The sequence below is a fragment of the Enhydra lutris genome, unplaced genomic scaffold (assembly GCF_002288905.1).
Source record: "Enhydra lutris kenyoni isolate GAN:26980312 unplaced genomic scaffold, ASM228890v2 scaffoldscaffold9, whole genome shotgun sequence".
Lineage (NCBI taxonomy): Eukaryota > Metazoa > Chordata > Mammalia > Carnivora > Mustelidae > Enhydra > Enhydra lutris.
Genome location: NW_019154093.1, coordinates 18,353,996 through 18,369,815, shown reverse-complemented (window position 1 = coordinate 18,369,815; position 15,820 = coordinate 18,353,996). Strand labels below are relative to the sequence as shown.

The following is a 15,820-nucleotide window of genomic DNA, read 5'->3' as shown; positions in this document are numbered from 1 at the left end:
GGTCACTGGGAATGAGACAGAGTTGGATTCAGCTACAACTCAGAGAAAAGGGGGCAGATTTTCAGAAAAGCCATGCAGGAGGTTTGCTATTCATGCTCTCTGTGTCTTTCTTTAACATGTTTGTTTTATAAGCATAAATATGCCAGGAACCAGCGATGCTGAGGTTACTCAGCTTTTGTCCCCTCTCAAGGAGCTCACTCTAAGGAACGAAGAAAAAAGGTACTGGACAAAATAGGAGACAAGGACCGCCTGTGCTTGAGGAGGGCTAGTGGTTAGGGAAGGCTTCACAAAGGAGGTGACATTGGAGCTGGTCTTCAGGGGAAGCTGATGTCAGCATGCGCTCTAGAAGGAAGAACTTCCCAGAAAGAGGACAGAAGCATAAAGGCTTGGGATCTGATAGAGCATGCTACCTTGGGAAATGTCAAATAGTTTAATGCATCTGGCATGTACTATGTCCAGGAAGGTGGTAAGAAAGGTGAGACTGATGGTGTACTTGGTGGTCACCTTCATTTAGATGGTAGAGGATATTGGCCATGGTACTAGAAATTATTTTGCAAACACAGTTTGGAGCTTCATGGACTTTCATTAAATATGGCCAACTCTGCATGAACCATCTTGTGAATTATCAGAAGTCTTGCTACACATTACTTCCCCTTGACCACCACAGGAATGTATTCTTAAGATAAAAACTCATTTAAGATTAGTCCAAAGAAATCATAATCACGAAGGTAAATCTTCTGGAACAACTCAGTGTGGCATCTCTTTTTTTCCACAAGTTTGTGAGGCAATCAGACCAACAACTGCATCAGGAAACTTGTGGTCGTATCTGGCTACAACCACATATATACCACGGGCTTAAGGGAACTTAATCTGACCTGTGCATTTGGATCAGGAGGATGTATGTTTATGGGGTTTGCCTGTATAACATTATCCCCGAATCACAATGAAAGAATTTGCGGGTTTTGGTTTATCTACTTCATCATTAGTGTAGCTGATCTGAAATGCGAGTACGGTGCTTTTTAAAAAATAACATGTAAGACCTTCTGATCATAAAGTAATAGTTATTGTGGAAAAATAGTTAAATATAAATATATGAATGCAAAACACAAATGAAAACAAAATCACTCACCACTATGAAATATTTTTGTGCATTTATCTTTTTCTTACAGCTTGAGTTCAATGAAATGATTTTTTTAAAAAATATAACATTAATTAAGTCTGCCACCCCCAACAAATATTCCTCTATGAGAACACTTTTCTCACAATAATATAATTACTCACTTACACATTTTTAATACTCCTGGATGGGACTGTAAGGGTTTCGAGGAGAGGGAAGGTGTTACTCATTTAGTAACCTAATTTTGGCCCAGGTGTCCAAAACCAAGATTCCGTTTCTGATAACACTATCAAACACTGCTAGGAATCTAGGTGTTTTGTCCATTTTGTTCATCCCTCTGTGACTAGCGCCTAGCCAGAATCTGGCATATAGCGCTTACCCAAACAATATTTGGTTGCTTGAACAAAAGAATGAATTACTGGATAGCTGGATGAATGAGAATTTCTATTTATTATTCTTCTCAACCCAAAATTTTAGTCCCTACCAGGTGCCAGGTCTGGGGCAGGGAATTGGGGATAAAAGTACCCAAATTTGGTATAAAAGCCCACCCTCTTGGAGGCATCCCTGTGAGAGTGCTGGCCCCCTCTGATGTGGAAAGTGGTTCCTGTGAGCAGAGCCCAGTCAGCCCCATTTTAGTTGTTCAGGGCTTGTCTGGGGGCATCCAAGGGCCTCAGGCTCTCTTCTGCCTAAGATACTGCGGACAGCAAAGACTGGTATTCCACGGAGTTCCATTCCTGAACTCAAGGCATTCCAAAATGCCCAGCTAATCCTGGGGTTGCCTCCCTCAGAGTACACCTCCACTCCCTCCTTCTTTCCAACTGGTCCCAGCTCTAAGAAAGGCATGCGGTGGAGGTGCTTCAGTGGAGAAAGACTACAGGGCAGAGGGGCGCCCCCTGCTCCCTCTGGCTGAGAGCTGCCTTCGACCAACCCTCCACCACCTCAGCCAGCTGGTCCAACTGGAAATCCCAGACAAGCCCCAGTTCTGGTCAGAACTAGTTTGGCAGCTTTGGGGAAACGTTTCTGGCGGACTGACCCTCCCCACAGCAGGAGTTGGCAATTTTGCAAAAAAAGAAGAAGAAAGAAGAAGAAGAAGAAGGAGAAGAAGAAGAAGAAGAAGAAGAAGAAGAAGAAGAAGAAGAAGAAGAAGAAGAAGAAGAATTAGAAGAAGAAGAAGAAAGAAAAGAAAAAGAAGAAAGAAGGGGGAAAGATACACGAACTAAAGGAGCTAAGAGGAGTGGCTGCAATTATTTGAAACACTCCAAAATTCTGCTCCCTTGCAAGTGCAAGTTTACACTTAGGGATCCCAACAAAATTGACCCCCTCCCAGGCCCTGCGTTCATTCTCTCACACTTTCTCTGCTCTTTTGCAATGCAGTTTTGTTGCGATTCAATTTGTTTTGAGCGCGACTGTTGAAGCAATATAATACTCCCTGCACGCAGCGCGACTTTTGCATTTTTTCCTTCTCCTGCAATGCTACTGTTATTATTATTATTGCAATTCAATCTCCCTGCCCTTTCCTCTCCCTGCGCGAATCGCTCTCCGGCTGTGATTGCTCGGGTCTGACTTTGCGAGTGGCGGTGCGCTTCCAAACCGCCCCCCACCCGCCCCCCGCCCCTTTCCCCCCCTCCCTCTCTTTTCCGCGCCCAGGCGAGAGCAGCCGATTGGCAGAGCGGTGTTTTCAGGAACAATAACAGTGGGGGGAGCCCGGGTCCAGGGGAGCCGCCCCCGCCCCCCCCCCCGGCCCGGCCGCGCGGCTCGCGCCCCCCGCCGGGTCCCCACCTCCGCGCCCGCCCCGCGGGCTGACCGGCCCGACCGGGGCCCGCCCCCGGCGCCCACCATGTACGCCTTTGTGCGGTTCCTGGAGGACAACGTCTGCTACGCGCTGCCAGTGTCGTGCGTGCGCGACTTCAGCCCCCGCTCGCGGCTGGATTTTGACAACCAGAAGGTGTACGCCGTGTACCGGGGCCCGGAGGAGCTGGGCGCCGGGCCCGAGAGCCCCCCCGCGCGCCCCCCGCGACTGGGGCGCGCTGCTGCTCCACAAGGCCCAGATCCTGGCGCTGGCAGGTGAGCGAGCGGGCCGGGAGGGACGGCGGGACCCGCGCGGGGGCAGGGACCCGGGGTAGAGGGGGTCGGGGGGAGCCTCTGCTCGCCCCGGCCTCCTCCGCCCGCCTCCTAGGCTTTTCTTTTGGGGATGGGGGGTCTCAAAAAGGCCAGACCAGTTAAAAACACCGGATGGTCCCCTTTGTCTTCCCCGCCTCCCCGACACTCCCGCGCTGTCAGTATGTCTTCATCGCTCAGTATGTGTCTGTCGTCCTCTTTCTGTTTCTGTCTGTTCTCCTGGCCCCTTCACTTTTTCTTTTCTCTCCCCTCCTTTGCACTCTTATTTCTCTGCTTCTCACCTTCTCTTTGGTCCTTCCCCTCTCTGCTCCTTCCGTCTCAAGTTTCTCTGTCTCTCTTCCTTTAAGGCCCTTGGTGCCTCCTGGAACTGAGGAGGCAAGGTGGATATTGTCAGACTCTTCTAGGTGTGAGTCCCTCTTCGCAGAGGGAAGCTGTGACATCCTTGTCCCATCCCGGTCACCATTGGACAGGATGGGGAGGCCTTGATCGCTGGGTGCTACTCTCTCCTGCCCCTTCCTGGCTAGGTGACAGAGGTGAAGAGGTAGTGGCACTCAGCATCCCTGAGCCTCCACACCCCTTTTGAATCTCCCAGAAGGCTCTCTGAGTGAGAGGGAAGTGAGGGCAAGGAAAGAATTGCTGGTCAGAATAAGACCAGACCTCCCATTCCTGCTTTCTCAGGGCCCTGACAGATAGACAAGGTAGGTGGTCTCAGCCCCATTTTCACAGATGAGGACACTGAGGTTCAGCTGGTGACAGGACAAGAAACCAGCCCTTTCAGCCTACTACGCCAAGTTCTTTCTGCTACATGAGACACCTTTTCCTTTGTAAAGTCAGTGGACCCTCTTTCCCAGCTAGCAGTAGGAGACTTAGGTACAGACATGAGAGGAAGAAATTAGTATCACTTCCGTTCTAGGGAGCAGCCTTTTAGCTGCTGCTGTGGGTGGGGGTACCCCGGTGTGGGCAGAGACAGCCAGCCTGCTCTCTGCTTGCAAGGGAAGACCAGGGTTAGGAGCTGAATGAAGATGGTGTAGTTTTAAGACCTTTCCCAATTTTTCCAGCTTTTTTTTTTTTTGCTTTCTCACATTTGTCCTGAAAGATGAAGCCAGCATGTGATCGTATTTAAATGTGGCAGATAGAGAAACTGGCTTGAAACCGAGAAGTGACCTGCCTAGGGTCCCATGGCAAATAAGCAATGGATTAGAGCTCTGGCCCATGACTCCAGTTCCTTTACAGCACCTCCTGTGGCCTCTGGAAGGCAGGTTTGCACTCGAGGAGTGGAAGAAGAACTAAAAACCCACCGGCACCCTGAGTACTTTTTGACAGACCGCACCCTTACCACCCCTCTGGCAAGCCCTAGGGTACAGTGGTGTAGACCCATTCACAACACCTGGTGACAGCTGGGTCCAGAAAAACAGAATGAGGAGAAGTATGTAGAAAAGGGAAACCTGTGTAGCTGATTAGGTTTTATTTTGTTTGTTTGCTTTTAATTACCCAAGGGAAGGGACTGGGTGATTATTCCCTAAGAGTATAGGCCTGAGGAAGTTGTAACTAGGCTGTAACCTCAGCTTTGCTTGGGCTAGAAGAAAAGAAGTTATGCTTCTTGATGATTGTATTATACTCCTAGATCTGGAAGGGCCTCAGGAGAGGGGGAAGCCATGTATGTCAGAAGGAGTCAGTGGTATGTATGTAGCTTGGTGCGTAATGATCGTTTCCCACCATTAGAGATTGTCCATTCATTCATTTATTCATTCAGCAAACGTGAACACGGCTTGGTTCTTCAAGCACTGCAGAGAGGCTGCGAGGCGGTGGCGACCCTGACTCTGATTTTAAAAATCAAAGAAAGTTCTCATAAGTAAGACATGTAGTTCTTGGTCTGAGAACCATGAATCTTGAATCTATAGACTTTTCATCCTCCAAGTTGGAATGTTGATAAATCTCTAGGGTTATTAAAAACAACACAAAAAATCTAGGCAACATCTGGAAGTTGGCAGAGCAGATCCAGAGAAGAACCATGGCGCCAGTTTGAGCAGTGTGATTTGAAAAATGCTCTCCCCCACCTCCTCACTACTTTTTTGGGAGGAGACGGCGGGGGAGGGGGGCAGTGATGGGGGAACCAACTTGAGGTTGGCTAGACCACATTTCAAATTCCAATCAGCTGGTTAATTTTTAAATTGGCGCTGCTGCCCTGGCTGCAGATCTGGCTGGAAGGGCCAGGGTGGGTTTGGGGATTCATTCACCCTGAGAGAACTCTCCTATGTGTCTTAAAACTCCATCTTGACTTGAATGTGGCGGCTCTGAGAATTGCTGGCAGTCACTTCCTCTTAAAGAGCTGTCTTCTGGCATCTCCCAGCTATAAATACCACTGTGTTGTGGCATCAGATGGGAGGAGGTGAGCTCTCCAGGGGGAGGCAGAGATGGCTTTGTGTTAGTGAATTAACCACGAGTAGTTGATCCCTCTCTGGCACCAACGGCCTGGGTTCAAGGGACAGTTTTCGGGCTACATCATGGCTGTTGGTGCGAAGTGTGGTACTTTACTGAGTATTTCCCAGGCCAACCCAGAGCTGTGTTCAAGTGGACCTCTTCTTGAATCCAGAAAATGTCAAAGCCAGCTGCTGTGGGACATGGTGGTTTATGCCATGGTTTCATGTGTGTCAGACCCTATGAGATAGCCCTCTTCTCAACAAAGGGCAATTTCAGTCCAAGGGAAAAAGAAACAAACCCACCTTTATTGATAGTTTCACTATGTGCCTGTGCGTTGTCCCTGCTCGTCCTCCCTGGAACCCTGTTGGTAGAGATTGCTCTTGATCTCTGAGGACACTGAGGGTCAGAGACTCACCTGCTAATAAATGGCAAAGCTAGCCTCAGAACACAGGCCCTGCTTGGCACTCTCCTTCATAAAGTAGCTGATGTTCCTATTAGCCATACAGCATACAAGCAAGGAGTGAAAGCAAATGGGAGAAATGACCATGAAGCTTGGGGCTCAAGGCAAGTTTTTGAGCCAGTGGACAGTTTTCATTTCTGAGTTCTCAAGCCCATTCTGCTCTTCCTCTTCCTGTCTTACCAGCATCCCTCCTACAGAGTGCGCACACACTACCTTGCCCTCTCCTCCTTCAGTTGTCATTTTCCTGAGGAAATCTCCAAGGAGCTCCCATCCTCCACAGGAGAACCACATATCTCAAGACTTGGTTGACCTTTGGTCTCTCCTTGCTCATTGTCCTTTATTTGCCAAACAGGTTGTGAGAATGAGAGCTACCCATGTGGAGAGCTTACCATTATCTAACTGCAGTTTGGCCTGCTACTGGGGCTCTTGGTATTGAATTTGGTGGTTTCTACAGGGCAAACACTGGCTCTCTAGGCTGAGAGTCTTACAATACCACATCATTCTATCCAAGCACCTGTGCTCTGTTATTATTATTTGGGTGTGCTAAATTCCTTTTGTTCTCAAATACCCCCTTACTACTTCCTGTATGCCAGGCCCAGTGCTGTAGTAAGCAAAGGCACCAGTGCACCAGGACATCGGAGGTGCTGGCTCTGAATGACAGCATGACCTGGGGCCACAGAGTTCACTTCTCAGGCCCTGCAGAATATAGGTTTTTGTCAGGGGTAGATTGATGAAGAAGAAGTGGGCATTATTCTCAAGGAATATGTAGTCTTAGGACTTGACATGAGTGCTAACTAGAGGTAGAAGCCAGGCACTGGTGGGGAAGGGGCAAAGGTGGGGGCAGAGAAAGGGCTGATACTAGGTGCGCTGTCTAGATTCTTCTTTAAGCCTTCCCTTTCCAGCTCCACTCCCACTGCCTGCATTCAGGCCTGAAGCAGCTTTATTTGTCTAAACCAGTGCAAGGACCCTCTAATTGCTCACCCTGTCTCTAGCCTCTTTTCTAAGTTGCTGTCCAAATAATCTTCTAAAACACAGTCTTGGTTCAATTCACATCTCTCCTTAGAACCTTCTATAGCTCCCTGTTGCCTCTAAATTAAACGTCAGCTTCTCCGCCTGGCATTTGTAGTGGCCCCAGCCCCACACTACTTCTCCAGCTTCGCCCACTGTTCTCACTTTCCCTAGACCTGTGGTGTTTCATTCCCTCTTGAGAATATACCCGCACACACTTTTGAACCAACCAAGATGGATTAATCATTGTCTGACATGGGGCCCCTGCCCATGGATTCCAGTGGGGAAGGCTAACATGTGACATGTTTGTGGTCCAGAGAGCTGAGGGCTGTGATGGAGGAGGGGACAAAATATACTGGAAGCCCCCCCTCACCCGACCCCGCAAGCCTCAAGGGTATTCCCTGCCCTACCCTCTGCCCCCAGAGGGGACACTCCCTCCTCAGAGCGCTCCCTTTACTCTGCTTGTCCCTTGCTTATGGATCTTAGCATTTTGTGTTTTGCTTCAGTTAGTCATGAATGTGCGTATCTTCCTTAGCAGCCAGTGATCTCCTCCAGGACAGGGCCCTGCCTTCCTTGTCTCTGCATCTGCAGTGCCCAGCACATGGTCCACACCAGCCAGCCCATGCCGAACTCATGAACTTTGGGAAGACAGATGTATTTATTATGTTTAGGAAGCGGAAGTCGGGAAGGACAGGAACCTCTGTAGCAGCAACTTGTTTTTCAGAGCAGAAACCTGCAGTGGGATTTTGAGGTTTCATTCAGCGTTGTTCATCTGGAAAAAGTCAACATTCTTTATCACTGCCTTGACTAGAAAAACCCCACACTTGGGGGAAATAGCTTCCAAAGCCACGTTCTTCTTGCTTTGGTAATTTTAGCTCATTCAGGGCTCAGGTCCCAGCTTGGCATTGTCAGTCCAAATAGATCACTTGCTCCAGAAATGCTTTGGAACTTCTACAAAGTTAGCAGCGAAGCAGGGGACTAGCCGATTTCATATGCAAAGATTGTTGCATGTCATCAGTGAGAGACTGCCAACAAAAGGATTTATTTAAAAAAAAAAAAAACGAGTGAAAACTTTTAATTTAGGTTTTGACATGTTCTGCTAATACACATTGGAGCAAAGATTGGAACTTGCCTGCTGTCATCTGTTGCAGATTCCACTGAAATGTTAACCATTGCAGGCTTAGTCTGATGTGATTTCTCTTGTTCAAGAACCACATATTCCTTGCAACGAAATGGTACGTGCTACAGAGTACTTCAGAGTTCTAGCTCACAGGATGAAAGAAAAAATTGCCCCAAGCAAGCTGAGGTCATACTCTTTTGTGTAATGTTCTGTTATTCAAGAACACACTAGTTTTTGTTTTTAAAAACACACCAGAAAAATAAATAAAATAAAAGCACACCAGAAAAGTGGGGTTCATGTTTAGATCTTTGACTCCAGGGTTAGTTCTCTTTCCACGGTGTCTACCTGCTTTGTCTTATAAGCTCCTTCAAGAGAAAGATGTGTGTACTCTTCATTTTAAAATGCTTACCAGAAGAGCATACGTGCCCTGAAGAGGTTTTCTCTGATTTATTTAAGTTTTGTGGGTTCTACGAGATGGACAGCCATATGCTGAAGGGAAATGCAGAGGAATGGGCATTGTGTTTTGCTTTAGCACTAATTTGTTATCTATTTATGAAGTACTCATCAGGTTCCAGGTTCAGTGCTAGGAATCTCTGTATACTTTGTCTGCGTCCCCGTGAAGAGGGCTACTTGTCTGACCTGGAAGAAGCAGGCTCTTCAAACAGTTATCTAGCAGGAACTGTAGGTGCCAGGCAATGAGCTGTGTCTTCCCACATGCTCAGGGCTTGTGGAGAAGTGTGGGTCGGTTCATTCAGGAAGTGTGACTCCTAAAGTAAGGTGGCAGTGGTCATGATGGGTCTGAGATGGACTAAGAAAGGAGGATCCATGGAACTTGGCCACTGCCTGGTTGTGGTGAGAATGATGTGGTGATCTGGCCTCTCCTCCCTCCGTGGGGAGCACTAGAAGAGCAGTTGGTTGGAAGAGGAGGTGATGAGGTTAGCTCAAGACAGGTGGAATCTTAGGGGCCCGTGGGACAGCTGGGTGGATGCTCCAGGAGAGCAGTCAGGCATGTGGTCAAGGTTCAGGACAGCACTCTGAAACAGTCCTTGGCTAATGACTTCCACATTGGGCTGAAGATCCCAATGTGGAAGTCATTAGCCAAGGACTGATGAGGTCACAGTGGGAGAGAGTACAGAGTAAAGAATCATGCAAGGCAGAACTGTTCAGAACATCAGCTTTTAAGGGCACAGCTGAAGAGGAAGAGCCCAAAAGAGGTGACTGGAAGAAACGACCAGAGATGGACGGAGAGAGAATCGAGTGATAAGCAGGGCAGATGGGTGTCCTGAAAATCAAGCTGAGAGAGAGATCTTTGGATCCCAGATCTAGGCTTGTTTTTGTTTCTCTTAACTACATACAACTGCTTCTTCCTCTGAGCTTTTGGTTAGACATAGAATAGGGCAGCTAAATATATACGGAAGTGAAGAAAAGATTTGCATGGCATGATATTTTGGTAGTGTTCAGTGTCTGAGTTTTGCTCCCAGTGGAGGAAGGATCAGTCCTGTTCTTTGGGGTCCAGAAAGCAGAGTTGGATACAAAGAGTGGAATTCATAGGGATTGGTGGGAGCAACATGGTAAGAGCAGAGAGAGCAGATGAACAATTGAAAGGTCTTCCAGCATCATGATGAGCTCATGATCACTGGAGGTGGTAAGCACATCAAGAATATTCTGGAATGGAATCCTGCCCTATGGGAGAATTTGGTTAGGTGACCTCTAGGTCAGTTCCTTAAATATTAAGGCAGAAGTATTAGAGAACTGAAAGAAAATGGGCTCTGAAGTCAGACAGTCTGGGTTCCAGTGGTAACTCTGCTACTTAGAAGTGCTGTGAGATTAATTCACCTCTCTCAGTCTCCGGTGCTCACGTGTGATGTAGAGATGGTAATTCGCTGCTTGCCCACTGTGTTACTTAGCTAGGGAATACAGAAAAGTGTCTGGCACATAGTAGGTAGTTGCTCAATAAAGGCAGCTATTAAGGACTATGGTAGCTAGGAGTTCCTGGGAAGAGAACAGCTTGCATACCACCGTTTGTGGAAAGGACTGATTTTAGAGGAACAAGCACATGTAAGAAGAAGACAAGTTTAAAATTTAACATGTGTGTTTTAAATCCTCCTGGGGCTTGGCTTCAGCATGAAAGGCTAGTGATCCTTTGTTTGTTTTGCCCCTTTGTGACCCTGTGCTGGGGCCATTTCTTACCCCAGCAAATGAGCCAGCAGGATGAAGTTCCTGGTTTTGTTCGTGCCCCAGCCCTGTGCCAAGGCCAGTGAGGCAGCGGGAGTGAGAGTGAGACCTACTGAAACCCAGTTAGCGGTTTCTTCGCCTCCTTTTTTGAATGGCGTCAGGACATTTCTTGTAGTGTGCCCACCGGGAGGGATTAGGTCATCTACTCTTACTCTGGCCTGCACAGAAGAGAAAGAGACCTAGAATTCTGGATGACTGGCCCATGGTTACAGAGCTGAAGGACCTGGTAATGTCTTCTCATCTAGTCCCTGTGTTTTTCAGAGAAGAAAACCAAGAGGAAGAGGAGCTGACAGCCAGAGAGGCAGTTGCAGAGCCAGGCCTCGAACCAGTGTCGCCTGATTTCTTTCTGCTGTACCACATCAGGCACTCTTCTTTGTGTTGTCTTGACTGGATATAATCCTTGAAACTTGAGAATTTTGTCTGCCTTGGATTTTATAAAAACAAACACCATAGGCTAGAGAACACAACGTGCATGTCTTCTTTGTGGCATGTCTGTTTTTAATGCAAACATCATAAGACTTTATAGGATTTTTGTACATATGAAAAACTTCAAACTTGCATGTAGATATTTTTAAAACAAGACAAACCTTTGTACACATTTTACGTTTAGCTTCTCAGAATTTCATCCTGGCTAACAAACCCACACCACATTCAATTCTCTGCTGTTGGATCCTTTCCATGATCCAGCATGATTTTATGCAAAATGGGAGTCAAGACAATCCTTCTCTCATTTTTCCTGTATACTACAGATTCTTCAGGGCTTTTTTCACTTTTGAAGACAGACTTGCTTCGCGTTTTCTGTCCACCTGCCTATTTTCTAAAACGCTATTTGCTTATTACTCTGCCTCCATTAATGGGATGTTTCTCTCTCTCTCTCTCTCAGGTTAATAACAGATACCAGGTTCTTCTATATTTCTGAAGAGTAGCTTCTACCGGATTTTACGACTTTGAATCAGGACTCTGGGGATTATTTAGAGCTTGGGGGACTTGATAAGCTTGTAGTTCAGGAGTCTGCCATCTATTCATACTGGTACAGTGCTCAGCTCAGTTTGGGAATTTATCATGGCATTCTTTTGGGTATAAGCAAGGTCTTAGGAGAAAGGCAGGCACTTTGGAAGTTATATTGACACACTCATCATTTTATATGGCCTTTTAGTTCAGTTGAGGAAGTTTTAGCAACTTGGTCATTTTTCTGTTGTTCTTCCTGTAGGATGATTACATGATAGATAGGAACAGGGCCTAAGTGTCATGCGACCTGATTTGAGATGCTGTCTCTGCTATATAATAGCTTGATGTCTTCGGCAAGCCATCTCACTTCTTTGAGCCTCAGTTTCTGCCTCAGTGGAGCCATTATGGAGATTAAATGTATAGATGTCTGTAAAGAATTTGGCGTGGGCCCTGGCACATAGTAGGTGCTTACTCCGTATTTGTCACATGGATGGATGCAATTAGCTGATATGACAGCAGCTGGAAAAGAGGAGGAAATAGTTGATGTCCAAATCCTTGGTGTTTTTTTTTTTTTCGCCTTGAAAATTAGAAAGTCAGAATCAGTAAAAGTTGTCTCTTCAGAGGCTACATATTTGTTTATAGGAGAACTGATTATTTAGTCTTAAGCTTGGAACAGTTTAAAAGCAGGTTGACTAGAGAGTTTTCCTTGTCCGTCTGAGTCCACTGCTAGTTTCTTATGTGATTTCCTGGAATTCCAAGCCAGAAGCACATTCCAAAGCTACATTAAAATGCTACATGAAGTTATTTGCTGTCCTAGATGATCCACACCACTGTTCACCTTCATTAATGTGACCAGTCAAGAGTTATAGCTTCTTGTCACCCTGTGTTCAGTCTCCTCCTCACACCTCATCCGTCTTGCTTGCCAGTGCCACATTAATCTTCCCAAAACATCTCTTTTATCACGTCTCCATCTGTGGCAGGTACCTGCAGTGGTTCTCTTTGCCAGGGGATAAAAGCCAAGCACAGGACCCACAGGGACAGACTGAGAGCAGCTATTCATTGAACGTTCATTGAACACCTATGACAAGCAAGGCTCTGTGCTGGGTGTTTTACACGCACCATCTTTTGGAAAACAGTTTATCATTTCCATGTTACGGATGATGAACCTGAGACCCAGACGGGTTAAGTAGCTTGCCCAAGTTCCCCAAGTTAGTATGGGTAAGAGCCGGAATTTCAAACAAGGACCACCTCATTCAAAGGACTGTGCTGCTTTTAGTAGATCTTGGACCTCCCTGTCCCAGCGATTTCTTTCCCGTGTGATGATGACAGTGATTGTTCGTAAATCTTCTGTGGACTAGATGTAGATGTGAGGTATCACCTTCAATCAGGATTAGGGTCAGGAAGGCCTGGAAACTGGAGGTTTGCCCCACGTGAGCCAGCCTCTCTCAGGAAGTCAAACCTTGCATTCTGGTTGGGGTTCTTAGTACATACTGGGTTGGAAGGGTCCAAAAGACAAGGGACACTTAGTATTGTGTTCAACTCAAAACAGAGCCCAGTAAATGTGCACTGACTGAAGAAAAGGATGAACAGAGGCCCTGGGTCGTCTTGAGCCCTTATCCCTAGAGCACCAGTCAAGGTGGAGACTAATGTGCGTTACCACAGAACCCAGAACTAGTTAGCTCTCAGGAGCCTCAAGATCCTCCCCAGCCAAGTATCCAGATCAGGAGGCATAGGATTGGAGGGACGATCTGCTTCTGCTCCTTTCTGGAACTCACTCTTATCATTTCAGAACCTCCTGTACTGCTGAGTCTACCTTTTCAAAGAATTCATCCAAGCCCCAAGGCCCGGCTACAACCTGTTTCTGTTATGCCTGGCGATGGTCACTGCTTTCTGGGGACTTCCGGAGGACAGAGGCATCTGGAAGGAGAGTGGGAGTAAAGTGGTCTTCTGCTTCGATCTCTGGACTGGGGAATTTGGTTGTTTTCATCCTTACCCATCCTTCATTCATTCAGCATTTATTCTGGTTCTGCAATGTTGCAGGCCTCTTTTTAGAGAGGATAAACATGGGCTTAGGAGGTAGAGAGACCTAGATCAAATTCTGGCTCTGCACCTTCCCATCTGGGTGGTTTGGGGCCTTCTGTGAGTCTCATTTCTTTTTTAGTGGGGAAAAAAGGTGTGGCTAATACTACGTAATTGCAGGGTTGTTGTGAAGTGTAGTAATAAGCAAAGAGCCTTATGGTGGAACCTGATAGGTAGTAGACATTCTTCAAGTGGTAGCCTGTTTTTTAGTTGAAGTATAGTAACATAAAATTCACTATTTTAGCCATTTTAAAATATGTACAAATCAGTGGTTCTTAGTATATTCGCTGTGTTCTGTAGCCATTCTTCACTGTCCAATTCCAGAACATTTTCATCACACACACATACACAGAAAATCTGTGACCCACTGAGTGGCCATTTGTCATTGCCTCTCCCCCCAGGGCTCCTGGCACACATTAATCTGCTTCCTGCTCTATGGATTTGCCTCTTCTGCATGCCACACACATGGAATCAGACAACATGTGGACTTTGTATCTGGCTTTTTTCAGTTAGCATAATGTGTTTAGGATTCATCATGTTGTAGCATCTACCATACTTCATTTATTTTTATGGCTGCATAATATTCCATTGCGTGGCTAGACCACATTTTTTTATCCATTCATCAACCGATAAGCAATTGAGTTGTTTCCACCTTTTACCTATCATGAAGAGTGTTGCTGTGAACATTCATGCACAAGTTTTTGTAGATATGTTTTCATCTCTCTTATGTGTATACCTGGAAGTGGAATATGATAATTTTATATTTAACATTTTGAGGAATTGTCAATGGCTGCCCCATTTTACATGCCCACCAGGAATGAATGAGGGTTCCGGTTTCTCCACACATCCTCCCAATGTTTGTTGCATTTCTTCTCTGTTCCTTTCCTTTTTTTTTTTTTTTTTTTTTTGCTATGGCCATCTTCTTGCAAAGTGGTATCTCAATCTCATTATGTTTTTGATTTGCCTTTTCCTAATGACTGGTGATTGTGAGCATCTTTTCTTATACTATTGGTGTAGCCTCTTTTTTATTATTCTTGCATTAAACATTTTTGTTTGATGAGTCCCTATTGTATGGCCAGGCCTAGGATATGGGCCTTGTCCTGAGGTTACTCACACTCCAGTGGGGAAGGTAGACCTCAAACCTGATGATTGCAACGTGGTGCGAAAAGAGGCTACAGAGAGGTATGTACGATGTGTACGGGGGCCTTGGAGGATGAAGGAGGAGAGAAATGAAGGTTGAGTGGAGTTTGTCAAGCAGACAGGAAAGATTGGGGACATTCCAGTTACATGGGAGAGCATGGAGCCTTGGGTATAGCTAGCTGGAGGGGGCGGGGCCTCCTGCTGTCAGGTAGGGAGTGGAGCACTGCAGGCAGGCAGCAGGGCAGGTCTCCATCTGAAAAAAGCAAGTCGACAGAAGGCTCTGAGCCAGCAGCAGGCTCTCCTGAGCTCTGCCATCCACCATATACACAGGGCTCTTGCTTTCATTTGATTCCCACTTGAGGTACATTCTATCTCCATTTCTACAGAAAAAGAAAAATGCCACTCATTGATATTGCAAGCTTGCCTGACATCTCGCCCCACCAAATGGCAGGACTGGACTTGGAATCCAGGTTGTCTGACTCGCGTTTTTTCCACACCTGTTTGCTGACCTCAGTTCCTCTTACCTCGGCATTCAAGGCCATTTATTCTCTAAGCCCCAGTCACTTTCACTTCCTCCCTCACCTCTTTCTTCTGCCTGTAATTGAACCATGTTTTATAAGCATTCCAGTCTAAATAGTTTCCCAGCCTTCCTTTTTAAGTTTCTAGTCTTTGTCCCTTTTATGTGATCTGGATCCTTACCATCCTTATATGGCTGTCCTTTGATGAGCACTGACTGCCCACGTACTATTCACTCCCATCAAGTATAATAGAACTTGATACAGAAGTGGTCATCTTCCCAGCATCCTGGCAGAATGATTGAGGCACAGATGAGGAAGCAGGATCAGAGATGTAAAGTAACTTACCCAAGATCACTCAGTAAGGAGTCTAGCTCAGATGCCGCCTCCTCTCAGAAGCCTGCCATGGTTATACTGACCAAAGTGATCTCCCTTGGCTCTGAGATCCTATAGCAGTTACTTCCCCCTTATGCAGACTCACCATGTGAGATCTTGGCTTATTTTTTTCCTTGGTTTTTATCTTGTGCCCCTACAGTTGGGTGCTCAGGCTCCATGTTCTGGGGCCCAGGCTAGAACCTGTAAGTATAAATTATCAGTAAATGTTATGCTGAGGTGTAAGAAGAAATGCTCTGGATGCTGGTTATCAGGTCTGGGTTCTC

General features: G+C 46.4%; 2 protein-coding genes across 2 annotated transcripts in view; both read left to right on the top strand.

Moving 5' to 3' along the window:
- The window catches only part of LOC111142830 (ATP/GTP binding protein like 4), a 1,494,143-nt gene that overhangs the window by 1,253,844 nt on the left and 224,479 nt on the right, over positions 1–15,820 (top strand). The gene's annotated exons all lie outside the window — the stretch shown is intronic.
- The window catches only part of LOC111142831 (BEN domain containing 5), a 47,597-nt gene continuing 34,682 nt past the window's right edge, over positions 2,906–15,820 (top strand). The window contains 2 exon segments of the mRNA XM_022496155.1: positions 2,906–3,113; positions 3,115–3,181. Of these exon segments, the coding sequence (XP_022351863.1) occupies positions 2,955–3,113; positions 3,115–3,181 (226 nt within the window). The 5' untranslated portion in view covers positions 2,906–2,954.